The sequence below is a fragment of the Terrapene carolina genome, unplaced genomic scaffold (assembly GCF_002925995.2).
Source record: "Terrapene carolina triunguis isolate 2854851 unplaced genomic scaffold, T_m_triunguis-2.0 Scaffold558, whole genome shotgun sequence".
Classification (NCBI taxonomy): domain Eukaryota; kingdom Metazoa; phylum Chordata; order Testudines; family Emydidae; genus Terrapene; species Terrapene triunguis.
In genome coordinates this window covers 3,015,008-3,042,302 of record NW_020664909.1, presented here as the reverse complement: position 1 = coordinate 3,042,302, position 27,295 = coordinate 3,015,008, and the positions used below count along the sequence as shown (strand labels likewise).

At 42.6% G+C, this 27,295-nt stretch overlaps 4 protein-coding genes across 10 annotated transcripts in view; 2 read left to right on the top strand and 2 right to left on the bottom strand.

The window, feature by feature from the left end:
• Positions 1 to 3,528: 3,528 nt before the first annotated feature.
• TRMT10C (tRNA methyltransferase 10C, mitochondrial RNase P subunit) lies at positions 3,529 to 6,914 on the bottom strand. The gene is made up of 2 exons (XM_024217351.2): positions 6,777 to 6,914; positions 3,529 to 5,006 (listed from the first exon to the last, which is right to left on the bottom strand). Exon 2 carries the CDS (start codon positions 4,973 to 4,975, stop codon positions 3,674 to 3,676), a length of 1,302 nt encoding a protein of 433 aa, XP_024073119.1. The 5' UTR covers positions 4,976 to 5,006; positions 6,777 to 6,914; the 3' UTR covers positions 3,529 to 3,673.
• A 95-nt stretch (positions 6,915 to 7,009) lies between these two features.
• On the top strand, positions 7,010 to 11,723 carry TXNL4B (thioredoxin like 4B). 3 transcript variants are annotated; one of them, XM_024217352.2, is made up of 4 exons: positions 7,010 to 7,105; positions 9,118 to 9,286; positions 10,803 to 10,954; positions 11,465 to 11,723. In XM_024217352.2, the coding sequence occupies exons 2-4, from the start codon at positions 9,155 to 9,157 to the stop codon at positions 11,628 to 11,630; spliced, it is 450 nt and encodes a 149-aa protein (XP_024073120.1). In that variant the 5' UTR covers positions 7,010 to 7,105; positions 9,118 to 9,154; the 3' UTR covers positions 11,631 to 11,723. The 3 variants fall into 3 exon arrangements, with proteins under 3 accessions (XP_024073120.1, XP_024073122.1, XP_024073123.1); XM_024217354.2 differs by having other exon boundaries at positions 7,012 to 7,305; XM_024217355.2 differs by lacking the exon at positions 7,010 to 7,105 and adding an exon at positions 8,586 to 8,882.
• A 1,382-nt stretch (positions 11,724 to 13,105) lies between these two features.
• LOC112118877 (putative protein FAM172B) lies at positions 13,106 to 17,095 on the bottom strand. The gene is made up of 3 exons (XM_024217358.1): positions 17,090 to 17,095; positions 16,410 to 16,475; positions 13,106 to 14,164 (listed from the first exon to the last, which is right to left on the bottom strand). Exons 1-3 carry the CDS (start codon positions 17,093 to 17,095, stop codon positions 13,106 to 13,108), a joined length of 1,131 nt encoding a protein of 376 aa, XP_024073126.1.
• Positions 17,096 to 18,850: 1,755 nt separating this feature from the next.
• The window catches only part of SENP7 (SUMO specific peptidase 7), a 72,771-nt gene continuing 64,326 nt past the window's right edge, over positions 18,851 to 27,295 (top strand). For all 5 annotated transcript variants that reach the window (XM_026659004.1, XM_026659003.1, XM_026659002.1 and 2 more), the window contains exons 1-3: positions 18,851 to 18,884; positions 24,581 to 24,633; positions 25,500 to 25,607. In XM_026659004.1, coding sequence (XP_026514789.1) covers positions 24,592 to 24,633; positions 25,500 to 25,607 — 150 coding nt within the window. In that variant the 5' untranslated portion in view covers positions 18,851 to 18,884; positions 24,581 to 24,591. The remainder of the gene's footprint in view (positions 18,885 to 24,580; positions 24,634 to 25,499; positions 25,608 to 27,295) is intronic.

Here is a 27,295-nt window from a genome sequence, read left to right as displayed (position 1 = left end):
CCCCCCCGTCTCTTGACTGCCCCCTCCAAAACCTCCCTGCCCCTTCTCCGACCCCCTGGCCCCCTTGTTGTTGGCCTTCGCCTAACATCTCTGTGAACTTGCTCAGGAATGGCCTGAGCCGTTCGTCCCGGCACGCTGGGCAGCAGGGGAGGAGGAGCGGGGGAGGAGCTCCAGACTGCCGGAGGCGATCTGCGAACGCAGGGAGGGAAGGAGGGAGTGATCGCTGCTGCAGGGGAAGCAGAGGAGGGGCTCTCTCTGGCTGTCGGAGCCCCATGTAAGTGGCACCATCCGGCCGGCTGCCCTGTTAGCCGCGCGCGCTCTGCATGGGGGGGGAGGGGGGGAAGTCCGTACATTTACAAATTCCCCCCGGACGCTATTTTTAGCTCAAAAAGCCAGACATGTTCCGGGGGAATCCGGACGAATGGTAACCCTAAGAGTGATACACAGCGTGCCCCACGTAATGGCAGGAGAATGTGGAGCAAATACACGTCATATGGGAGCCTGGCTGCTGCACCATCATCAGCCCTCAATTGGAGGCTGATCTCTACCACAGATTTACATATGGGTCCTGAGAGATCTCAGGAGTCCATTCCTGGACCCACAGATCCGCCTGCACTTGGTACAGACACAGGTCAGGCTGGGCCTGGCCTGAGCAGCCACTGCTCCAGAGTGAGCTGACTCAAAGCCCAGTGAAGTCAATGGACAGACTATGGGTTTGAGATCAGGCCCACCATCTGATGCTGAACCTCTGAGCCCTGAGAGAGGAGAGTCCTTTTGCTCAGACAGACAGGAACAGCTCACAGCTTTAAAACCAGATGTCCCAGGTTCGGTCTCTGCTACTAATGACACAGCCAGGATCACACTGTAACAAGGGATGGCAAACAGGAGGAACTGAACTATAGTTGGGTGTTGTAGCTACATTGGTCCCAGGAGAGTACAGAGACAATCTTCATATTACCTCATCCACCTTGACTCTCTATGAATCTTTGAAGCTTGGGACAAGCTTCCATCCCCACTCCACCCAGACCCCACTGCTGGTGGTGGACCCAGATATACAGTTTCAAGAGCTGGCTGACAACTGAATCTTTTAGCTCAGGCAGAAGGTCCACAATCCAGAGGTCCCAGATTTGATCCCTGATGATGTCATCCTAGGGCCAGTTGAAGCATTTCTTCTTGTATATATTCTATTCCTGTTTTCATTTTTAAATATGGAGCTAAACTAAAAGGACTATCACCTTCAAATCTAGTCAGTTTTAAGAGCTTTAAAAACTAGTTTGTGGTTCCACACTTAGCCTAGTCACCCCACCAACGTTTATGGTTTTAAAATCATATTTTCCTATTTTTAAAAAAACGGTTTTCTTTCTTCTGTTAGTGTATAAAAGATAAGCAAGGGAATAGATAATAGTAAAGGTGAGGTTGATTGAACACCAAATGCTCTCCTGCACACAGTAAAGTCACTGAAAACAAAATGAAGTTATTGTAACTGGAAAAGATGAATCAAATAATCTTACATTATTTGTAAAAATACACTTTTAGATACAAGTGCACTTAAGTTGATGTTTGCAGTATTGTAGTTGTGTTGGTCACACGATATTAAAGAGACAAGGTGGGTGAGGTATCTTTTATTGGACCAACTTCTTGTTGGTGAAAGAAACAAGCTTTCAAGCTTACACATGGCTCTTTTGCGGGGGAGGGGAGGGTAAAATTTGAAAGGATTTCAAAAAGGGTCTCCCACTGCTTTCTGGCCCAATGACTGTTCTGCTGTGGATAAATACTTAGTCCTTGGGCCAGAGAAAGAAAAAGAGAATAATTGTGTAGTCCAGTGATTAGGGCACCCATGTTGGAGACCCTAGGGCATCCCCCTGCTCTAATCACTCTTTCGTTATTTATTCAGAGTGCAATAGCTTCAATAGGAGAGATTGAGGGCACCCCACATCTGAATATCCCATAGCTCAGTTGTTAGTATTTGTACAAGAGGGAATTCTTTCTCCGCTGCTGGCAGAGAGGTGGGGAAATGAACTTAGGTTTCTCACATCCCAACCAAGTGATCTACCTACTTGGCAGACCACCCTCAGCCTGTGCCTAACTCATTCCCTCAAGAAGCAGTTTAGGTGCCTCTGCCATATACCTCCAGGCAGTAAATTTCTGTTTGTGGATTGCTAAACTGACACGGGTGCCTCTCCGAGAGAGGGGTGGGGCTTAGTATACACCACTCTAGTCTGCATCTCCCACTGGCTAGATTAGGTGGGTCCTCCCTTAGCCTGTTGCAGATTGCACTTGTAGGCCTCTCTCTCTCCCTTCATTGTATAGGGAGCCTAGATGCTCAACTTAGCTTTGGGGAGCACAGCATTGTTCTTGTGATTTTCTAGGTGCCTAAGATGGGCACCATGATGCTCAGCATTGTAACACTTATAACACTTCATAGATTCCATCCTAAGTAGCTTCTCAAAAGGAAGACCGATTCTAATTTGTATTTTTAAAGATGCAGGGACCAATGAGATGTTAGATTCTTTTGATCAGCAATATTTTTTTCAGTCACATCGAGCAAGATATCCTGTTTAAAATATGAAGGTAAACTGGTCTACATTTAACTTTTCACCTTGTTCCTCTGTAAAAAGTCTAGTCGGCCCCCCATTAAAGTCATAACTTTTCTGTTTAAATTTTTGTAGGCAAGATAGGGAAATTGTCCCATTCTCACTACTCTTAGGCAGAGGGTAACTAGAACTGTGACATGTAAAGGCTTTTTCAAAGGTGGGGGGAAAAAACTATTCTACAGCTTGAACAGTCATTTCCACCTACATCAGTAATTTAAACTCAGTGCATATCTGAGAAGTGTTGTGTATTTTCAGTACAGTACTGCCACATTTAAAGAGACTCTCTGCCCCTAGGAGTATTACAAGCATCAGTGTTTATTATTTTCAAAAGTTGTAGAGGATTAGAAAATCCATATGATAAAGGGACAAAAATATATATAAAAAAAGTCTTACATTGGCCCACCTCTTCCACAAGGTGAGTAAATTTTAGAACCACAGGTCTGATTGTTTTATGTTTACATTGACAAGGCATCACATCAGATACTAAAATACTTTGAATGAATAAATCATGCAGCATCATAATGAGATCTTTCTAAAAACAAACAAAGAAAACCCTAGGAAAACAAAACCACAACTTATTCACTGGGGTATGAGCCAGTGGGCAAATCAGCTACATTCTAAGATCTGTATTCAAGACATTATTAGAGTTGTAAATGGATAGAAAAGCTAAGATTTGCAAATATTTACTGAGGCAGTTGCATTACATCCATTACATTACTGATATCCAACTAGCCTCTTACAATTCCTATATTTACCATATTTCAGTCCATGAACTGATCAAGTGTATTACTGCATTTGGTGTTGAACAAGTAAGGGTTTAAATGAAGTTATATCCACCACAGTTTTATTAAATTTAATTACATTCTTTCTTATGGTGCTATTTGTAGATTTGATTATCACAGCTTTTCTTCACATGGATTCCCTCCCCCCCCCCCACCCCGTTAAGCTTCTGCAATACAAAGGTTATAAAAAACCCATATCAGGCAGCAGTTCTAGTTACTCTTCTACCCTTCAGTTTTTCCATCAAATTCCCACAGAAGTCAATGGAAATTTAAGCCTATTAACAGTATAATCTGCCCTTAAGATTCTTCAGATACCCACCATTTTTTCTGTGCTTGCTTCCTGAAGGAATTCTCTACAAAGGGCTTCTTTACCTTTTCCTGACTATTGCTAAATTCAAACGCCTTTGTTCTTCGCCCTGTATCAGTTTTATGCTTTGAATATAAAGATGTATCTACAAAAGCTTCGTATTTTCTTTTTGGAACAAATTTCAGCGCCTCCATCCAATCTCCAGTGTCTTTTAAAGTTAATAAAATACGAAACATTTGGTCCAATGTGAGATTTTTGGCACCAGTTTCCCACTTCAAGTACCTCTCGAGTGGAAGACGTTCAGTTGTTAATTTCAAGCGTTTTGCATGTGCAAGAGAGAGTCCAGTCTGTATATTCCTGTCAACCATTGATCCAACTATATAAATTTTATCATGCTCAAACGTCTTCATTACACTGGGAGAGTCAGCAGTTAAATAGATGAGCTTGTCTCTTGGAAAGACATCTGTGTGAGACTGTTCTGTCACAGTCACAAGTAAGTTGTTCCATGCCTCTCCATAGCGCTTAGCAAATTCTTTATGATATGGGCCATCTACTTTGAGATTACAGAAATGTAAGTGAAAAGGATCCATAGCTCTTCGATTGCACCCTTCGGTCTCCATTAGCTGATTCACTGTGTTCTCCATTTCTCTACGTGACATGTAATTTTCATAAGCCATGTCAAATACTAGAGGCTGGCCAAAGATCATAGCCTGAGCAGTCCTCCAGTTATACATCTTATCCATAGACTTGGACCAAAACTGCAATAAGAAAGTATTCTTCAGCTCACCAGTATCATTTTCTTTAGCCTTTTCCAGCCTTTCCTTCTTTGCTTCCTTTTGCTTTTCCTGCTTTACTTTACTAGCTTTCTTCACTTTTTCTTTGACAGCTAAGTATTTTAAATACTTCTTTTTGGATGACTTAGTGGAACATCCCATAAGGATCTTTAACTCTTCTTCACTGATATTTTCTGGAACAGTTTTGCCAGCTAGCCTCCACATCTCCACAAGTTCCCTTGTGGCAGCTAAAGTGGAATCCTCCTCACTCTCAGATGTCTCACTGACTTCCTCTTGCCTTCCAGATCTCATGACATTTTTCCACCCATCCAAATCTAGCTTCTCAGTGGGGCTGGATGAAATCTGCTTCTTCAGGGCAGGAGAGAAAATCAGTGTTCTACATGGAAATGACCTCTGGGGAGGAGTTAAAAACAAATCTTTTTTGGTCCCATTTTGCATAGCAAACGGAAAAACAGAATGTCTCACAATGCTTCTCAGAACGATATTAAAAAACTTCATATTTAGGAGAGTGTTGTGTCCAAGCAGTTATCTGCAAAAATGGTAACAAGACAAAAGAAAAACAAAATCAGTAGTCACAGATGTGAGAAAAACTCAATCTGCTTCTAACCTTAACTCAGATGAACAGGAAGTTACTTCTTAGCACTTGATATCAACATTCTAATTGGACTTTTACTGTCTCTAAAAGAAAATAAAGTTGATGTTGCTACTAGAGGAAACAACGGTTAGCACTGTTGCTTAAATCAGCTGTGTGTATAATTCCATGTCAAGTCAGACAATACTTAAAATATGTTTCAACCCTCCCACTTCAATCACTCTTGTATGTCATTTGTAGATAGGAAGCTTTGTGATGGAAGCATGCCATTGCACACAGATGCCATGAATGCTTTCATAGATGCAGACCACAGAAGCACAACTCATTCTACTTGTGGGGTGACAATGTGGGTGATGATTTATTTTTGAGTAGTTTTTCCAGAAAATTTTCACATCACTAATGCTTATCTTTTTGAAATGTAACAGTTAAGCAGGGAAGCGCCCTTGGCAAACTCCTGCAGGCTTATGAGCTTAATTTTATGCTGTCACTGAAGCTAATGGGACTAATCACAATATGTAAAGTCATGCATGTGAATAAATCTAAGCCTAAAGCCTCAATCCTATAAACACAAAAGCACATATATAGCTTTACTCATATGAGTAGTCCCATTAATTTCAACAGGACTCATCACACAAGTAAAGTTAAGCAAACAAGCTTAAGTGTTTGCAGAACTGGGCCTAAAACAGAAGTTTTTTCTTATCTTTTCTCCCCATGGCCAACCCTAAGTAGAGCCAATGAACAAATTAATATTTTTAAACTGAACTCTGTAAACAAATTAAAAGCAAAAATAAGTTACACATTAAAAAAAAATTATGCTATAGTCTTTATTTACTATGCCACCTGGAACATAAAGTGTCCTTATTTGAAAAAGAACAAGTTAAACCTAGTTTCTTTAATTAAAAAAAAAAAAGTATAAACAGGCAACAGATTAATAAAACAAAATATTCTGCAAATATGCCATTGTTTTGAGATGCTATGACTGCAGCAAAAGTTAATTGACTAATGTAACAAAAAAGATAGACTGTATAAAGTTAATGGGCAACTCACAATAAAATTGTTAATATGAATTATCAACATTGAAACAAAAGAGAATACAATTTACAGGGCAGTGAAATAAAAATGTTCCATTCTGTGGAACAGGACAAAAACAAACCACTGAGACTTTAACAAATTATATACTTCAAATATGCAAGCAGGTCTGTGATGAGATGATCATTTGAGTTAAAGAACTTGCTTGTCCCTTCTACTGAAAACTGCAGAAGTAGATGCTTTTAAAACGATCTTAAAATTAACCCGTAATGCTTAGCCAGTACATATACATTTTACATTTCAAAGCACTTGTCATACATTATCGTTCAGTCTCCAATGAACATTATTATCCCTACTGCACAGATGGGTGGGTGGCGTGCACGCACACGGGGCTCAGTGATCCAGACAGGGACTTCCCCCGCCCCACGCGTGACACCGGGACCGGTATCATGAGCAACTGCTTTACAGGCCGCCCCGCAGCAGACGAGAGGCCAGGTCGGTGTTTACCCTCCCCCCACTGCCATGGCCCTCGGCTACCACCCCGGCGGCGCCTGGGGACCCCAATGGAGGGGGGCCTCCCGCTGCAGGACCCTGGGGAGTCAGGGGCCCCCTCCCTTCCACCGGGGCGGCTCCGGCTGTGCTGAAACTCGGCGTCCTGTGCCCACCCCGAACACGCACCTGCAGGGCACCGCTCCCCACGTGCTTCTCGCCCCGACTACCCAGTCCCACCTCGAGAACCCTCCGACTCGCTGCGCTTCCACTTCCAGCCGGAGGGTTCTCGGTGCCGGACCCACCTGCCCCTCACTCGGAAGGGGAAAAAGCTCCAGCAGCCGCGCCGCTGGGCTGGCCTGCTTTTCACCCCTCTGATTGGCTTCGGTTTGTGGCCAATCAGAGGGTAGGATCTGCGCGTGCGTGCTGAGTGGTTCTGTCCGACAGACTGGCGTGGCGGTTCGATCTTTGGGTGTCCTCCCGTCCTGGTCCTCAGGGTTCTGCAGCTGCAAATCTAGGTTCCTTCCTTCCCCCAGGGTCCTACTGCGCTGCCTGCAGGCAGCTGGAGATCGGGGCAGGTTCCCGGGCTCACACTGGGACGAGACGGGGGAGCCCAGTGGTGGCGGGGGATGGGCAGGAGTTTGCAATGGCATGTGGCGGCCAGAAGAAGTCCGTGTGATTGAGGGAGGCTGCAGATGCAGGGGCCTCATGTCCCCAGGTGGGGGAAGGGTATGGCTCCGAGGAGCCCCTAGGCTCAGTTCTCTCCTCAAAAGGCGTCATGCTCCACAGGGCAATGGACACAGCACCGTTCTCTGCGGTGTCTGCAGCTGGGCTATCAGTCCATCCGTGGCTCTGTCCATCCGTTGTCCATCATTGACAACTTGGAAGGAGTTCAGAGCAGGGTAACAGAAATTATCTGGAAAGCCTGACATGAGGAAAAGGTTAAAGGAGCAAAATATTAGAGCTTGGCTAGATGAAGACTAGGGAGGAAGTTGAAGAAGATGCAATAACAGTAAAGAAATATTGGCCGGTGTAAACATCTGTGATGTAGAGGGATTACATAGTGTGGTATATGGGGATATAATAATGTGATAAATAAAGAAAAAGAAATTTCGAGCTGATTATCCGGGGAAATAACTTCCTGGGAGAGTGAGTTGTACTGTGCTGTAGAACAGTCTCCCAAAGAAGTGATTGCAACTCCATTGCATAAGTTATTTTAGACTAGACAAAGTGCTAGAAAATGTGCTGAAGGAGGCAGTCCTTCTTTGGCAGGGAGCTGTACTGAGTGATCTAATAGGTCTCTCTTAAATCTCAAACATTTTATTTGGTGGCTGGTACAGCTGAGGTCTCAGTCTGGTGAAAGTTGACAGCCTTTCACCAGATTGGGGACCACTGATTTAGGCTGTGCATGTAAAGTGCACATAGGGTGACCAGATAGCAAGGGTGAAAAATTGAGACACTTTTTTGGTGGTGGGGGTGGTAATAGTTGCCCATATAAAACATAGCCCCTAATATCAGGATATCTGGTCACCCTAAGTGGACATGCTGTGGCATAGAGGACTTGGTTTTCTGACTGCATCATATCTTATATTTACTGTCAACAATGTATGTTCTTCAGCGGGTCTTCTGTTATACCAGGAATCGGCAACCTCTGGCCCGTGGCCCGCCAGGGTAAGCACCCTGGCGGGCCGGGCCGTTTTTTTTACCTGCCGCGTCCACAGGTTCAGCCAATCCTGGCTCCCACTGGCCGCGGTTCGCTGTCCCAGGTGAATGGGGGCAGCGAGAAGTGGCGCAGGCCGAGGGATGTGCTGGCCACCGCTTCCCGCCGCCTCCATTGGCCTGGAGCGGTGAACCGCAGCCAGTGGGAGCTGTGATCGGCCGAACCTGCGGACGCGGCAGGTAAACAAACCGGCCCGGCCCGCCCTGGCCCGTCAGGGTGCTTACCCTGGCGGGCCATGTGCCAAAGGTTGCCGATCCCTGTGTTCCAGGGTGCTTCCAGACCTTTTTGATATAACTGAACTAACTAGATAGAACTGCAGTGGCCGGACAACCTAGTGTTTGTACAAAATGTAAATTGATAGTTCCCCCCTTGTCTTTAGGGATCTACTTTTTCTCCAGCTGCTCACAACGCTATCCTTTTTTTCCTCTCACATCTTTATATCCCATATATCACCTTCTTTGACAATAGCCCCATATTTAAATAATTCACACAGCCTTTTTTAAATGTTGTTTTTAAAATTGATAATCTTTATGTCTGTGTGCAACTCTCTCTGAAGCCCATGATATAACAGACAGGTATGTAAGTAAGCTGTTCTTTCTGTTGCAGAATGCTGCACTGTGTAGTAATATTTAATTTTTAGTATTTGGAGCAGTATGTTTTTCTCTTGCCCCTTAGAAAAAGAAATCCTAATAGAGTAGACTGCCTTGAGCAAACACTTAAAGATGGGCTCATTATCTAATCAACTACTTTTTTTGTGTGTGGTATGGAGGCAGGTTTACTAATTTTTACAGTGTCTCTTTTAATAATTAGATACATTGTTTGATATCTGGAGCCATTTTCAATCAAGATGAGCTTCCTGCTGCCCAAACTGACCAGTAAAAAGGAAGTGGATCAGGCAATAAAAAGTGTAGCAGAGAAAGTTTTGGTTCTTCGATTTGGGAAAGATGATGATCCTGTTTGTCTGCAATTGGATGATATTGTAAGAGTAATTTTTAAAAACCTTTTATTGATGCTATGCCAATCATTACATACACATTTAGTGCAACAGAATGAAATGACGTGATACTATCACATAATATAGAAGGAGCCAGGTTACTATTAAGTTATTAGTGTACTGAGAATGAAATGTAAAGTGGAGTAATTAGAGAATACTTCACTCCCTTCATAAGAGTGTGGTGAAAATTAATCATTGTTAGGGCTCCGTGTCTGTCACAGAGGTCACGGATTCCATGACTTTCCGTGACTTCTGCATGGGCCAGTGGGGTTGACCCCAGGGCCGCCCAAGCAGCTGGCTCCAGGGCCAGCTACTGCAGTCCGAGACCCTGAGCAGCAGTCCCTGGCTGGCAAGCCGGAGCAGCCGCAGTCCTGGGCACCAGTCCCCAGCCAGCTGGCCGGAGCGTCCACAACCCTGGGCAAGAGTCCTTGGACAGCCGGTTGGAGCAGTTGTAGTCTGTGGTCCCTGGCAGCTGGAGCCGCTGGCCGCAGACACCCTCCCCAGCAGCGCGCCCCCCCCCATGCGCCCTCCAGCAGCAGCCCCCCCACATACACACAGCATGCCCCTCCCCCATTTAAACACAGGTATTTTTAGTATAAGTCATGGACAGGTCCCACACAGGCTGTGAATTTTTGTTTATTGTGTGGGACCTGTCTGTAACTTTTACTAAAAATAGCCTTAATCATTGTTTGCAAAGAACTTTGAAACTGAAAAGTGCTATATAAACTTTACTTTATAGCATTTGTATATAGTACAATTAGGGGTGCAGGACACCTCACAGAGAGAATAAAGACATGGAGTTATATCCTAGCCCCACTGAAGTCAGTGGGAGTTTTGCCATTGACTTCAGTGGAGCCAGGATTTCTTCCGGATTCTTTCACCTGAGCAGTTAGACTACACAGTAATAAAAACAGCTGTACCCTTTCTGCAATACAGCTTCCACCATTGCTGCCAGTGGTGGAAGTGCACTAGTGAAAAATTACAGGATTGATTTTTTCCCCCAGTGTGAATGCACACAAAGGGAAGTTAAATACTTGCCCTTGGCCATCCAGCAGATGGTAGACGTGGTCTTACAAATCAGGCATTTCTGTTTCCAGGTCTCATGCTACGATCACTAGTCCATGCTGCTTATGTTTGAAACAAGATGGACTAATATTTATATTTAAAATTCAGTAATGTTAAAATATCCATGATGTCTTCTCATAAGACAAACATTTCTCCATCTGATAATGAATTGCCATGAGAGAGATCTTTGCTTCCTTATGCTTGCACAACTGATTCTTTACAGTGACCAAAACATGATATTGGAAAAAAGCAGCAACCCGATTATGAATTAATTATAAAATAAATTTGTTAAAGATAAAGATCTGTCTTTCACTACTTCTGACTCTCCCTTATTTAAAAAACAAGGTTAGCAATTACAGCTGTGCTTTTAAACTTGGCATGTTTTGCCTACTCATGTTAGAATCTGTTTTGATCATGTCTTTCTCAATTTCTAAAGCTTGCAAAGACATCTCATGACTTAAGTAAAATGGCAGCCATTTACTTGGTGGATGTGAACAAGGTGCCAGTGTACACCCAGTATTTTGACATCAGTTATATTCCATCTACTGTCTTTTTCTTCAATGGACAGCACATGAAAGTGGATTATGGGTATGTCAGTTTGCATGAGGTTCTCTTCTGTTTACCATAAGTAGCATAGTCTCTGCCTGTGTTATCTTATGAGCTGGCTTGAGAAAACTGTACTTTCCTTTGTCAGTAGTTGCATGAATATTGAAAGAGAGAAGGCCAAGTAATGAATGGGCAGAGATGCTGAACTACGCCTTCCATTTTGAAATTCCCTCTCATTTAGTACTGTGTAAAAAAACTCTTTGATACATTTCACAGATGATGTGCAGTATAATGTTACACTTGACTCTGTTCTCCATGTTAAATTCTTGGTCATACCACCCAATTTTTCTAGGTTTTTGAAGTCTGGTCACAATAATTTCTATATTGCCTTGTCTCTTTACTTCATGTATACCATACCAGAGTAGTTCAAGCCATAAGAATGACTAAATCAAAATTCTCCTTTCTGTTGTATACGTTTTCATGTCTTTAAAAAGTTTGTTTCATACACTTTAACAGGCATTTACATTTCTACTGTCTTTATCTGCTCCATAGGTCTCCAGATCACACTAAATTTGTGGGAAGCTTTAAAACAAAGCAAGACTTCATAGATTTGATTGAAGTGATTTACCGTGGAGCAATGCGCGGAAAGCTCATCGTACGAAGTCCTATTGATCCAAAAAATGTTCCCAAATATGACCTTCTCTATCAAGGAATTTAAATATTGATTTGAGATGAGCAAAACTTGTGTATTCATCTTGAAGATCATATTGGTCACCCTTTGAAGACAGACATTCTGTCACTTTCTTATAAATAAAGGTACATGTTTACTTGTATGAGTCACATAAATTATTCTCTGAGATGCACACTATCTAATGGTTATGAAATGGTGCTTTGAGGGTGAAAGTATCTCTGATGTGGCATCGATGAGTGAACAAATCACATTAAAGCATGAGCGTGTACTGCTTTGTGATCACTTAATACTATTCTCAATAGGAACAGTATGCAAACAATTGACCGTTTTTTCATTTTTGTTTTAAAATAACCCTTCCATTTTGCATATTTCACCAATTACTGCCTTCCTATGTAAGTAAATAATTCTGTCCCTTATTGCTAGCAGTGGAGTGGGAATTCCTAGAAGCAGCAGCAGAGCGTGGTTAAGTCTACCATTGAGCAAAAAGATAGAGGGAAACTATTACTCATTCTTCAGGCACAACCATACCCTCAAAAGATCCTGGCCAAAATGGAAAGTGAGGCCACAACTAAACATTAACGTTCTGACATCTTTTAAGGCTCAATCTTGCAAGGACTTGAGCATCCTTAACTCCCACTGATGCGAATAGGAGCCAAGAATAGCCATTTTGTTTCCATTTACTATACAAATAACGGGGGGTTATTTTACTTTCCAACATGCTGCAATCATTCAGTCTGAAAAGGAGTTAAATGAGGCCAAATTAATTACTAGAGTAATCTCACTGGTTTCATTGGAATGACACTGATAATAAATTTGGTCCACTGTATATTATATTTAGACTCTCTCATTTCTCTGACTGGAGGAAGGTGGTAATGTATGGTTCAGTGAAGAATCTTTAGATGACAGACTAGTGTCCAAAGGGAAGCAGTAGAAACCCCCGTGCTTGAGACATCCAAAACAAGACTGGAAAAAATATTGGAGGATATTTAAGGAACCGCTGGGCACTGCCAGGTGAGTGGATAGGCTAATGTTAGATTTGTAGGGTCTTTAGCATTAATCACATATGCCAAATTGCCCTTTACAGTGAAATTTACGGATTTTTTGCTGACAAAATCTACTTAGCTCAGATATGCAAAAACTTCACAACATAAGCTTCCAGAATCAACACAGGTAAACTCTGGCTCATCTTAACACCGTTACTATGTACCATTGTAAAGTGCAGGAATAACAGCAGAGCTCAAGTTTAAAGCTCCCATGAATTATTTTTTTTTTTGAAACTGCAATAATTAGCTTCCAAAAAGAAAAGACCAAACTTTTCTAATATTTGGTGATAACTTTATTTGTTATCCCAATTAGTTTTTCAACAACAATAAAAATCAGAAACCCAATATCACCCTTATGGCTATAAATCACTCTGCAATGCAAGGAAACTAACATGGCAGCTTCAGTTTCAAGCTTCCACGGAGTGGTTTTAAAGAGGGAGAAGAGTCCTGAAAAATACTTCAGCATGTATTGCCTCTCTTCTTATTTTTGCTGCTCCTTGTTACAATAGGAGAACGAGATAAAGCTACTGTGTTCTTAGCTTTCAGTGTGCTCTTCAGGTACTTGAAAATGGCCTGTAAGGTGGAGGATGGTGCTAAACTGTATTTTTCAGTCCCAGCAGAGACTGTAGGACAGTCCACTTTCACAAGGGAACCTGTGGGTCTATCTAGAGGTTTACTGTTTGTTATCCATTCACGGCAATGTTTCTGTATCCATTCTTGCACTTGTGGATTATTTTTCACCTGGTGTAATGTGTGGTGCATGGAGTCAATAAGTGCCACAGAATACACTTTATTCATCACTTCCCATGTTCTCTGCATGAGCAGGTTGATGAAAACCAAGCCTCCGTAGCCATGGGCAATGAAGGCCACATTCTTGGCTGCGCTCTTTGAAATAAAATGATCCCAAATGTAAATGGTGTGCTCTTCAGGGCTGCTGCTGCACCTCTTTGGGATCCAGCAGGAGGAATTTACAGTGGAAGATTCTTCCTTGGTAGATAAACTTAACCACTCATCTTCCATCTTCAGATCAATGAAATTGTCATTGGGATTTAAAACAATCACTCCTCCATAGCACTGAAGGGCTGTTTTAATGAATGGTATTTGAGTTCCAGGGTCCAGGCCCTCATGGATTATGGTCTTCAGCCCCCATTGACCAGCCCGAAAGACTCCACGGTCTTGTAGGAGCACGATTAGGCTTGAGGAATTAGTTAATGCTTTCTCACTGATGAAAAATAAACTCCTGGGTTCATCTTCTGTAGCATCTGTTGGGATATGGACTTTCTGAAGCTTGCAGACTCTTTCCAGGAGCTCATAAACATACCGTGTAATGAGATGCCCCAGAACTTGATAGCGTTTATGGTTACTCTCATGTGCATTTTTATAATAATTAAAGACAAAGGGCTCATTGGTATCTAGATGCTTCAGTTCACCATTTTTGTTGAAGTCGTATTTCAGTTGTTCTGGACACTCTGAACTCTCTACTAATTTCCTGAAGCTTAACTCCGGCTCCATTTGCAACTGCAACAAATAAAACAGATGATGCCATTACAATTCTAGACTTGGTTTATTTTTTTAAACATAATTTCTCAGGCCACTGATTCTGAAATTGTGGTATATGGACTACACATGGAACACAGAACACTTGCTAGTCTTCACCAAGCTGGCTACTCCCTGCCTTCTAATTGCTAAATTACATAAAAAGAGGCTAAAAACACACTAAGTACTTTCCTAACTCTATTTTGCCACAAATAATTGCTATAGTTGCCAAAAGGAGGTTATAGGATCAAGAATGGGAGACAAAGTAATCCACACAATCATGAATGGTAGGGGAGAAGGTCCACAAGAAAATCTGTCTTTTAAGATTGATTTGAGTAATCTTTTAAGATTAAAAAAAATTGAGAACCCCTGTTTTAGGCAGTGTAATTTTTTGATTGCCTTCTATTGTAACTGATCAAAATTGCAGCAGCAAGAGTTTGGTATACTTTTAGGCTTTGTGTACAGCTTAACATTTTTATCCATTTTTCTATCCGACTCCTCCCCCCAACCCTTTAGTGTAGGTGGGAGAATGCAAGCTAGCCCTTCATGCAGCTGCAATACTGCTTTGACAGGAGTTCTGTGCTAGCAGCAGGGAGAGCTGCTGGCACAGAACTCCCATGATCATAGACAATTTCTTTTAGTGTTGTCTGTTTCTGTATACTAATTTTAAATTTGATAAATGGTTTGACTTAAGCCAGGGTACTTGAATAAAACTGCATGGTGGATTGATTTAAATCAAAGTGAGAGGTTTTTAAGAACAGACAAACGCCTATCAAGATGCTCTCGGTCAGTGGTACTCAGACTGAGGCTCGCCAGCTGCAACTGGCTCTTTAATATATCTCCTGCCGCTCTTTGCAGCACATGATATTAAAACACTGTGTGATTTAATTATTAACCAATTTAAGTTATTAACCAATCAGGATGCTTTTACTATGTTATTTATCAATTGTAGTTGATAAAATAATAATACTTGGTCAATCATTTTTCTGTGAGTGTGTGTGTATATATATATATATATATATATATATATATATAGTAAATGAAACAATGAATTCACACTACTGTGGCTCTTTTGGATAATGTTGATCTCTAATTTGACTTCTGAACTACTGAGGTCTGAGTATCACTGGTCTAGGTATACTTGGTCCTGCGTCAGCATGGAGGGATGGACTAGATGACCTCTTGAGATCTCTTCCAGTGCTACATTTCTATGATTCTATAAATCACGAATTTTAACTATGATTTAAATCAGCAAACAATACCTTGATTTAAATAATTGATTTTAATTTTGTTTCACATTTGTATTTTTTAATTATTTTCCTAAGGAAAGGTTGATTCTCATTGATTGGTGAACATTAAAACATATTGATTTGCACATAAATATAGCCTTTACACTAAATTTGGTACTCCCTATTGCTAGTCAAATAGATTCACTATATCTGTACACATTTATTTAAGCAATTATATAGCTTAGCATACATTTATTAAGAGTCTTAACTTCTACATTTTTATTATATTTTAAAATGGTAAATGACATTTATTATTTACTAGATTATAATTAATTTTTTACTTGTGATTTGTGTCAACCTGCAGTTGGAGGAAAATTGGAATTCAATTACAAATGCACAAAAATAGCATTTTAAATTTTTTGCATTAAATAAAACTATCTTAACTATGCTGAATACATAAGGGGGAGAAAAATAAGTTTATCAAAACATGCTTTGCATTTAAAACGAACTGGTTTATTAAACAAACAAAGTATTAGCTACAGATGGTCACCTATGATTCTCCCAATCTGTGGGAAGGTTGGTGAAGAGAAGAGAACTAATGTGTATTTCAGGAAGGGAAGTACACAAGGACCACAGTATGTTGGATGTAGCACTGAAGTGAGGACAATTCATAGGGGGGAGAGAACATTTCATATAGGAGTAGCTGCATATATGGATGTCTGTTCCTCAAAGCGACACAGTGGGAGGTGGTTGAAGGCAAATGTCACGGTAAGAGACTACACAGAGTAAGGTGATGACAGTCTGGAAAAAGGAAGAAGCTATTCACTAGTAGACTGCCACCCAACCAAAATATCCCCAAGATCATAGCCTAGTAGTACACAGCACCTCACCTCGCTTATTCCAGACTACATTATTATTCTTTAAATTTCCACAAAAAAGAGAATATGTATATGATACCAAATTAAATCCCGTAAATGTAACTAGAAACATATACTTACATCCATGTTTACTTTAGGGCACTGGGAAGGTCTTATGGTGATTTCATTCAGCTCTGTCTTGGGATTCTGTTTTTATGGATGAAACAGTAACATATTAATGTAAATGTAGTAAATGAGTCTTTTTTGTTGTGGCTACGCGTCTCCACAAGCCCCCTACCCCAAAAAATAAGTACAGCCAGGGTGACAACTATAAAGTTTTGAAGCAATTTACAACCGTTTATACTTAAGACTTTTTGATTAAAAGCAAATTATAAATTATAACCCTATTAGTTGGGAAGAGGGATTTTTTTGCAGCAGTATCATCTCCAGATTTAAAAAGCACTGACTTCAGATGGCTATTAGTGCAGTCTCACTGTATTAACCACTGGGTGCTAGAATTAAACTTTAAAATGGTGAAGCACTCCAGTCTGTGCTGAATTGTTCTGTGGATATAAATAAATAGGAGTGCAGGATTCAGAGCTGTCAATCTGGTACCTTTTACAAATACTAAATTCATGTCAAAATATATATTCAAATGAAAAATTAACTCTCCGCCTGATGTACATAACATAAGTCTCAACTGTAAGGCCTGCTGGGCTGAGATTTTGTCATCTTGTGTTTGTACAGCACTTAGCATGTTTGGAGCACTACTACTACAAAAAAAAATACTGTCTTTTATGAGGTTTAAAATCCAAGTTTACCTCCATCCCAGCAAGACTCACTTATCTCACCGCTTCTTCTTGTAAATTTCGTTATCAGAAAAGCAAAACCTTGAATCTGAGGTTCGAGAAATCTTCACTCTTTTAAAGAAAAGAAACCTATGTTATTTCAAGCTTTCAACTTCACTAATTTGTTATGTACCTCCTTTGGGGGCTGTAAAAGGTGTCAGAAACTATTGTATCAGGTCATACAGCTAGGGTTTGAAAATCTGCAAGTTATGATCTAAAGTATCATTCTCAGACTTTGACTATACTCCTTGACAGTGTCAAGATTAAAGCCTTTTTTACAATACTGAGTTGAGTTGCCAACACTGGTTTTCAGCAAGTACTTTCCCTGACCTGATACAAAAATGGTTTAAGTGCCACTGAAGAGAAGAAAAAACTATTTTCAATACCACATCAAAGGGTGCTTGCAACTTTGCTTTCTGAAACAGTACTGAAAACATTTCTATCTTTCATCTGTACTAACACTTACAAAGTTTACAGTAGGGGCAATTGCTGAAAGCTATCACCAGAAATGCAATTTATTAGGTCCTAATCCTGCATACTGATCCATAAGGGGGAACACCTGTGTCTCCAAATTGCCCCAGTGGCTTTAATAGGGCTCCACACAGAAGCAGGTATCTGCACTTACTGATCCTATGGGAGGACCAGATAACTAAGATTTTATGAATTCAAGTACAGTTAAGCGCTGATCCCAACCTCATTACAACCTCTCTTGATCTTGACCAGGATCAAGAATTCAGTCTCAATGGGGCAAGATGTGAGAAATGTTGATAGCGGTTGTATATTTAGGTGTTTGTTTTCTTGATCAATTCCCTGTACTGGAGGACTTGTTCTTGATGCTACATGCCTCCTCAGCCCACATTTCAGTAAAATTAAATGAGAATTATTTGCTTTCATAGGGAAACTTGTATGAAAGTTGCAGGCCCAACTGTTACCCTTAAATTTGCTCTCTTTCCTCAGGCCATGTGGGGTATTTGCTTTGGGTTTTTTTGTTTGGAAATCCAGTCAAAACAAAATTTTGATTTCTTTGGTGCGTTGGTAATATTGGGGATTAAAATGAAAAGAGGGTTAGATTCTGAGGGAAATAGGGTACTTAATTGAAGGACACGGAACACAGCATGGGGCCATTGTGTGACACTGAAAGAAAGACCAGTGAGACAGTAGTAAAGCCAAGCTTGCAGGACAACAATGATGGGGTACAGGAACAGTGTCAGGAGGTGGCCTTCAGTGGAGCTACTGGGTAGTGTGAGAGCACTTGGGGGCAAAGCGCATGATCTGGTGGGGCCACCAGGTGCTGAGAGAGGGCAGTATTTGGTGGGGCTATAGGGTGATGGGAGGAGGTGGAATCTGGTGGATCTATGGTATGGTGTGAGACCCAGCGTTTCGTGGGAGGTGGGGAGCTAGGAGGAGACGGTATCCGGTGGGGCTGTGGGATTGTGGAGGGGGTCCGGGGAACAAGAGGTTGGTGTTTGGTGGGAGGAGGGGTTGGGGGCTGTAGGGCAGTGAGAGAGCAGAATCCGATGGGGCTGTGGGGGTGGTTTGGGGGTTATATGATTTGGGGGGCTGTGGGGCGATGTTGCGGGGGTTCCCCAACCGAGGACAGCGGGTCTCTGCGAGGACCCTGCGCGCACCGACCCGGGAGGGGGCAGCAGCGGCTACTCCTGGGCCACTGGGTGGGGGCGGTGCTGGGCCCCGGCCCGGAAGTAGCCGGGGAAGCTACGCAGGCGCCGGCGGCGGCGAGCGGAACTGGGAGGTGGCGCGGCCCGGCCGGGTGAGCTGGGGGGACCCTAACCCCGGGGGGGAGGCCAGGCCAGGCCAGGCCAGGGGCTCTGCGGGCGCAGCACAAGCCGGTCATTAGCCCCCTGCTCCCTCCAGCCCAGTCTCCCCCCGCGCCCCAGGGACCCTGGCGCCATTCCAGGGCCGATCCCCCCCTTCCCCCCGGCTTCGGGGCAGAGACGCGGTCTCTGGAGGGGGGCGGCAGCCGCTGCCCCCCCCGCGCCGGCAGGGCCAAGGGGTAAGAGCCCTGTGAGCCCCCCCTGCGCTCCGCAACCGCCCCAGTTTGTCTTGCCTATGGCGGGGTTTAAAGCGCACCGTGGGGGGCGGGGTCTCGGGGGCTGGGCTGGAGGCGCCCCCCCGGGCACGGGGTTTTCTGTGCCGCGGGGGGAAGGGGGGGGTTAGACGTTTACTGCTTAGCAGCAAAGCGAAAGCCTTGTCTGCACGCCCCAGCTGTGGTGCGTCAACTACCCCAGTGCTGTTGCCAGGGCCACAACCCGCCCAGTGTGGTCGCAGTGACACGCCATAAACGTGCTAGGGGGGTGAGCTGGCCTGGTGTAAGGTGTTTTAAATACCAGCATAACCGCGTCTGTCCCGGTGAGGCTTGGTGCTAATAGAGGTGTGCTAGTTAAAAACCAGATCACATCTCTAAGGGCACGTCTTCACTACCCGCCGGATCGGCGGGTAGCAATCGGTCTATCGGGGATCGACTTACCGCGTCTAGTGAAGACGCGATAAAATCGATCCCTGGTGGCTCTACCGTCGACTCCGGAAATCCACCGCGGCAAGAGGCGGTAGCGGAGTCGACGGCGGCGGGGCAGCGGTCGACTTGCCGCCGTCCTCACAGCCAGGTAAGTCGACCTAAAATACGCCACTTCAGCTACGCTATTCACGTAGCTGAAGTTGCGTATCTTAGGTCGACCCCCCGCTGTAGTGTAGACCTAGCCTAAGGGACATTGTTATACTGGTATATGAGCCAGACCTCATTCTCATGGAATCTCATGAATCCGGGAGCAAGGGCTCAATGTATGGTGAGAGCTGGCAACTCTGCTAAGCCTTTCTGTGATGCTGAGCTACCGTCCCCCCTATATGAGTGCCTCGCAAATGTGTGCATTCATCCTTGTGACACCCCTGTGAGAGAAGGAAGTTTTATTATTCCCACTTCACAGATGGGATTGGGGAGCCAGTCGGGGGTAGTAGGGAATGGAAGGTCAGACAGATCTGACAAGGAGCCAGGGTATGGGGGAAGAACTTGGAGTGGCTGTAGGGTGACCAGATGTCCCGATTTTGGGGTCTTTTTCTTATAGGCTCCTATTTACCCCCCCCCCCCCGATTTTTCACATTTGCTCTCTGGACACCCTAAGTGGCTGGGCAAAGAGACTGGACCAAGAGCCTGAGGAGGGAGACTGGGACTGGGAGACAGTGGGGTGGGAGAAAATGGAGCGTAAACCAAGGCCAGGTGGGAAGGCGAGAGACAGATCAGATAGGGAAGGGAACTGGGCTTGGCTGGACAAAGAGACTTTCACTGGGACTACAAACTTCAGGACTGGAGAATGAAATTGCCTACGTTTATTTCTGCCTGTAAATCCCCTCTCTTGAAGATTTTATGGTTCCTTTCTTAGCACTGGGCTCAGAGTGTAAATAGGCATCCTTTGTGAATCATACAATACTCAATTTACATATAGCCGGTCAGATAAACATCATTTGCCTGAAAGAAACTTGTTTGTTACCTGGTGACAAGTCACAATTCTCAAGAACATAATTTGCAGTATATATACATAACTCCTTACATATTATCCATAATACATTTTGCAAGGATTATGATGACCAGTGTGACACAGGCTGTCAATAGAGACCTTACGTGATGCACATTGACAAACTAGTATGAAGATACCAGATCTGTATGTACCCCTATGCCCTCAGACAGTTGGAACCAGGAGGTCCCTGGGTCACAATGATTTTAATGGTTAAGACAGTTCAGTGTTGCCTTGGGAAACTGGATTCTATCCCTGGCTCTGCTTAAGAGTCCTTATGTGATGCTGAGAAAGTCACTGAAACCAAGCATTTCACAAGTACTCCTGAGGGCATTCTGCACCAAAATATTAAAAATTCTGTGCTCAATATTTTAAAATTCTACAAAATACCACAAATTTTATTTGTCAAATAAATGTGGAGGCTCCAGCGTGGCACAGGGGAGCACAGGCCACTGGCTGTACAGAGGTGGGAGATCACGGGAGGACACGGACTCAGCGGTGAGGCTGCACACAACCCTGACACAGCGCAAGGACTGGGTCTGCCCCGGAAACACCCTACTGCCCTTCCCCTCCGTACCAGGTGTGGGCAGACGGGCTCAGCAAGGCAGGATCCAAGTGTGGAGAGGCTTAGTGTGGGGGGATCCAGGTGTGGGTTGAGAGGATTCTGTGTGGGACAGTCTGGGTGTGGGTGGCTCGGTGGGGGATCTGGGTGCAGGGGGGATCTGGATACAACGGTAATGGAACTCTGCAGGGGAATCCAGGTGAAGGTGGTTGGGACTCAGCAGGGGGGTGTCTGGGTGTTGTGGGGATAGCAAAGAGGAGGAAGCAAAGAAATCTGCAGGGGACATAAATTCTGCGCATGCGCATTGGTGCAGAATTCCCTCAGGAATACTTTATCACTATATGTGTGTTCATCTTTTTCTGGGTGCCTGACTTGAGACTGGGGTCTGATTTGCAGAAGTGCTGAGCAGTCACAGCTGCAACCGAAGTCAATGGGAACTGTATTTTGAACATACAAAGTGTTATATTGCAAAGTACTCTGAAAAATTCTCTCTCTAAGGCCAGGTCTGTACTAAAAAGTTAGGTTGACCCAGCTACATTCCTCAGGAGTGTGAAAAATTCACACTGCTGAGCAATTTGCCAAGTCAACTTAACCGTTGGTGTAGATAGCGCTAGGTCGATAGAAGAATTCTTCCACCAACCTTGCTACTGCCTCTTGGGGAGGTGGATTAACTACAATGATGGGAGAACCCCTCCTGTCACTCTAGTGAGAGTATACGCTGAAGCACTATAGCTGTGCTGCTGCAGTGTTTCTAGTGAAGACATAGCCTGATTCGGCACCTATAATTAGTGGATATTTTTTACCTTAATCTCTCAGTGCTTCTGTTCCCCATCTGTAGAATGGGGATAATACTACTCCGTCAAACAGGGGTGTTGTGAAAATAAGATTTGTGAAGCACTCGGATGCTATTGTCGTGACTTCTATAGAAAAGCCAATGAGAAAATTAATAATTCTGTCTTCAGAGCAGGGTCTGAACAGTGAGCAGTAAATAAGGCATGGGGCTGGCCACCTTGAATAGTGAGGAGAAAACAAAAATATTGAATAGAGCACCATCAATTTTGTGCACTGAATCAGGTATCCTGTGGAAATCATGTAATTAAAGACTGTATCATAAGGAATATTCATAAAAGGACATTTCTTAACTTTTGAATGCTTAACTTTGCAACTTTAGTAACGTTTTTTTAGCATCATTTTTGTATATGTAATATTAGTGTAGATTAGGTTAGCTTCCTTATTGACAAGTTGAATTAGCAGAAGCCACTCTTAAACTGAAATGAGAATGTGGTTTATCTAAGGGCTAGTCTACACTTACCGGGTAGTTCGACGGCTCGCAATCGAAGTTCCGGGTTCGATTTATCGCGTCTGGTCTGGACGCGATAAATCGAACCAGGAAGTGCTCGCCGTCGACTGCGGTACGCCAGCTCAACGAGAGGAGTACCGCGGAGTCGACGGGGAGCCTGCCTGCCGCGTGTGGACCGCGTCTGAACCGCGGTAAGTTCGAAGTAAAGTATGTCGAATTCAGCTACGTTATTCACGTAGCTGAATTTGCGTACCTTACTTCGACTTGGGGGGTAAGTGTAGACCAAGCCTAAGTTCAAAAGCACCTAAATTAGTGGAAGTTTGTATGTAGACAAAGTCTTGCAGTGAGTCTGGGTTAGAATTGGAGTTTCAGTGCAGTGCCTTAACTACAAAGCTGAGCTCCTCTATTAGTTCCCATTTCAGCAAGGTACATAAGCCTGTGCCTAACTTTAAGCATGTGTAGGCCCAATGGGAGTATTCACATTGTTAAAGTTAGGCATGTATCTAAGTATCTTGCTGTTCTGGGGCTTTAGGCATGAGTTTTCCCAACATGTTCATGGTCTAATTCTTCAATTTGTGCACCAGCTCAATACATTAAGCAAAAATACTTTTATTAGTGAGGATCTCAATACCCTTTAAAAACATAAGTCTGTTTCACATATTGCCTATATAGTACTTTACATCCCCCCAAGGGTTTTAGATGCACTAATCTTTGCAGTCCCTCCCATTTTGTATCTGGAGCAACTGAGGTATACAGATTAAGTGACTTTTTCTAAGACCAAACAGTAGATATCAGAGCGGGTATTAGAGTTTTGGAGCTACTAGTCTTATTTTTAGTCTACTAGGCCACATTGTCCTTGCAAGGAAAACATGAGCAACAATAACAACAATCAATTAGAAAATTCTTAGGTTGTAATACCCTTCTAAAAGACAGAAAGATGGAATATGAAAGGTCTCAATAGACTTATAGTACAATTAATTTATTAAGTAGAACTGGGTCTTAAATAAACTCACTTCTCATAGAGAGGAATTCAGACTATAGTTCTAATGAGCAGAGTAGTTTCCTCATCAGTTAGAACTGCCATTTGCTAGACAAACTTTCACATAAAAAAAAAGCTGGTTAGATCAGGAGAATTTTTTGGGGGGGAGGCTTCATGCTGGATATAAGTCATTATGGTGTCATATAGGAGATGTGCAGAATATGTATAAAAGAATAATTTCCCACCGAGTTCAGTGAGGTCTTAAGCTATATTCTTCCCTATGAGGAAGAGTTTTGTAGAAGAAACAATCTTAGTTCTGTCACTCAACTCCCTCATAGTCTTGGGTAGGTTGCTTTCTGTGCCTCATTTTCACAGTTTTGTAAAATGGGGATAATCAGGACTCAAAGGCTTATGAAATCTCCTCCTCTGGCTAGAAGGTATAAAACAGGGGATGCCTTGCTGTCTGGGCCCAAATGCTGGTGAGAACTCCAGTTCCCAACGAGCTGCTAGAATTCCTGCTTGGGCACAGTCCTTGAACCCTGCCTGAGTGGTGCCCTGTCTCTCGTGTCTGCCTTGGTTAGTAGGTGTCTAGAATGGAGAAAGCGCTTTCTCTCTGTTAGCCCTCCCAGAGCTTCTTTCAGCATATAGGTGTCTGCAGTGATTAAGTGCAGTGCCTGTTTCTTCTGTTGCTCAAAGCAGTTGCATGCAACAGCAGAATGATACACCTGATTTTGATCAGTTTCAGAGCTGCAGAATAGCAGCCATGAAAATAAGACTTTGAACTTGAGAAGGTTCTAAGCTGCAGCAGTGGTGAGCACTTAGGAAAACTGCACTGAATAAATTTACATTAGCAACTCTAAAGACTAGAAACTTGTATTTAATGAAATCTCAGGTTCTGGAGAAGTTAATATCATTGACTTTCCCCCACTAGTGGGCAGGGAAAGCTTTAAACTCATTAGAAGCAAGTAGGTTATTTTAAGTCCTAGGAATGCTTACCTCCATCTGGCCCAAGGGTGTTCAGAGAATTAATTGGTTAATGTTTATAAACGCTGAACAAGTAAAGTGCAAATTAATAAGTTGATTTTGTATCTGTTTACAGTAGTGACAGTTATGGAAGGAAATGGAAAAACTGCTGCATCAGGTCATCCGAAAGTAAGTTTTGTATTGTTTATAAGAAAATTCTGCAGCCCTGGCATTATGTACTTGCAAAAATTCCAGAAACTGCAAATATACCGTATATACTCGTCCATGAGCCGAATATTTTTGGTTAAAAAGTGACGCATCGAAGATTGGGGGTTGGCTTATAAATGGGTCTACACCAAAATTTGATGATTTTAAACTCTATGGAATCATTGAATTGAATATCTAATACGTTGTCGTTTTGTTTACTTGGAGTGTCTGCAGGCATGGAGCTCCTCAGCTCCCTGTGGCCATGGTTCGCCATTCCCAGCCAATGGTCCTTTTTGATATGTAGATGTTGGTTGTCAACTCAGAAGTATTGTTTTGGGGTTTAATTGTTCTTGAGAGGGGATTTTTAAAACTTTTTCTTTTGAGAAAATGTAGGTTAATTTCTTTGAAAGTTGTATTCTTTCTGTTTTCTCTTTATCTTTCCATGAAACTGGCATGCTAAGATTAGAATTGGATGTAAGTGAATCAGAAAAGAAGAGAAAGTTACAAGTGGAGGGTGGATCTATTTTTGTCCTTAAGGCATATGCATGGAGTAGTTAATGAATTTAACTCGGGATTTTTTTTTGTCTCCACCTCCCCCCGCCCAGTTTATTGAGATATAAAATTAAGTTTCCAGTGCCCAATGTGATAGGAAAGACAAACCAGGAATAGGGAACCGTAAATACTACCTTCAAGTTCAAGTTACAGTCGGTATTTCTCTTTTTCCATGTTCTTAACTTGGCCTGAGGGGTGAGAAGGGTGAGAATACATGAATTTGCAGTGCTAGGGGAGAGCTGAATCATTTAATTTTAACTGATAATTAATGTAAAACTAACATTCTCTACTTCCAGTTTCGCATACCAAAGAAGAAACCAAACACAAAGTCAGAGGATGTCCATGTTCAGTCCCCTTTGTCAAGGCTCACAGACTCCCACCAATGGGACTGCCCTTTACAAGAGGTAAGTAGAAGCTACTTAAAATCTGTTTTATTTGAAACTTTTCAAAATGAAATGTGTTAGAAACACATTATACATTTCTTGTTTGTTCTGAAATTGAGCACTGTCTTCCATCTATCAAAACGAGGTCTCAACTGCAGGAGTATGGGTGGGGCTGGCATTAACTAGACAGAGGCTCAGATTGCAGTATGAGGACCTGATTGCAATATTGCCAGCCCCACATGTTCAAAAATCACGAGCCTGGCTTGAACCCCCCCCCTCCCCCGAGATTATCTTAAAAATAATAAAAAATTTTAAAAATATACATTTGGGATTCATTTTGTCTTCTGGTTTCTGAGTTTTCAGGTTAAACCAGTGGTTCCCAAACTTTAACAACCTGTGAACCCCTTTCACTAAAAATGTCAAGTCTCACGAACCCCCTCCTAAAAATGAATATTTCCAGGGATTTTCTCCTTTACCTGAGTATAAATTATAAAAGCATTGATCTTGGAAATATAAAATTTGTTTTTATGACATGTTTATTACACACTATTTATTATTAATTATTATGTATCATTACAGTATTTTTATTACATTATGAAAACGGTAACACTCTTCCAAGATCTCACTTTCGTAGCTTGTATCTCTTTGAATAAGCCTGTTATAAGACAAGGCTCCTAAGTTTCATCCAGGAGTATCAGATGTGAAACAGCATGAAGGTATTTAAGAAGCCAACTCAAAGAGTTCCTCGTACACAAGCATTCAGGTCTCGAGCAGTCCAGGCAAACAACGGACGTTACAAGAAAGCTTAAATTTGTTCTTCATAATAATTTTAAAAACAATACTAGCTGCCTATTTAATTTTAAAAACAGCAAAAAATATCCACCTCCCTTTCCATTTCTTATAAGGAGTCTTGAAGTTTAAATCTCCTCAGTGTGATAGAAATGCTTGTTTTGATCTGCTTAGCTCTTGGAAGTCCAGGGGCAGCTCTGTCCGCCATTAAGGAATTTTTTCCCGAGAACCCCCTGTAACATTTTGCGAACCCCAGTTTGGGAACCACTGGGTTAAACTGATGTCATGTTGTGAAGCTTTTCTCTGCAACCATGTGGGTTAGAAACTTACTTCAAAAAAATAAATAAATGAAAACTGAGATTCTGGACTCCCAGAGATGGGACTTAAAGAAAAACATGAAATATTGTGAGCCTTGAGATAAAATTGTGAGAGTTGGCAACATTGTAATTTGATATTAAGACTCACGCATGCCTAGATAGTCCTCTTTTGCTGAAAAGATTCCTTATTAAAGACTGTCTTAATCTTCTCAGTCATTTGTAGAAACAAATAATTACCAAGTAATTTACTTTCAAAATTCATTAAATGAGATATAAAGATGCTCGATGTCATGAGTGTATTGTGGTGCTATTAAGTAGTATTTTAACTCAGCACTGAAACGTTGTTTCTGATCATGCCCACAGTATGCTAGCTGCTGTGCAAACAGAAATGATGGCACAGGCTCTGCCCCAAAGAGCTTAGGATGAAGCTTTCAGAAGAACATAAAGGACTTTTGAGCACAAGTCCCATTGAAAGTCACTGCTCCTGAATCCTTTAGGTGCTTGTAAAAAACTGCCCTTTACACTCTTAAAGACAACACATATGGAGGGGAAGGCACAGGGGAACATACAGTTTAGGTGGTCAGGTGGTGACTGTCTATTTCC

Bases quoted from the DNA above. Each gene is read 5' to 3' on its own strand.
- LOC112118877 (XM_024217358.1), bottom strand. The intron at 14,165-16,409 runs GTAAGTATATGT...TATTTGTTGCAG, and splicing joins GCCCTAAAGTAAACATGGAT to TTGCAAATGGAGCCGGAGTT.
- TRMT10C (XM_024217351.2), bottom strand. From the start codon at position 4,975: ATGAAGTTTTTTAATATCGTTCTGAGAAGCATTGTGAGACATTCTGTT.
- TXNL4B (XM_024217352.2), top strand. From the start codon at position 9,155: ATGAGCTTCCTGCTGCCCAAACTGACCAGTAAAAAGGAAGTGGATCAG. The intron at 9,287-10,802 runs GTAAGAGTAATT...CAATTTCTAAAG, and splicing joins GTCTGCAATTGGATGATATT to CTTGCAAAGACATCTCATGA. The intron at 10,955-11,464 runs GTATGTCAGTTT...TCTGCTCCATAG, and splicing joins CACATGAAAGTGGATTATGG to GTCTCCAGATCACACTAAAT.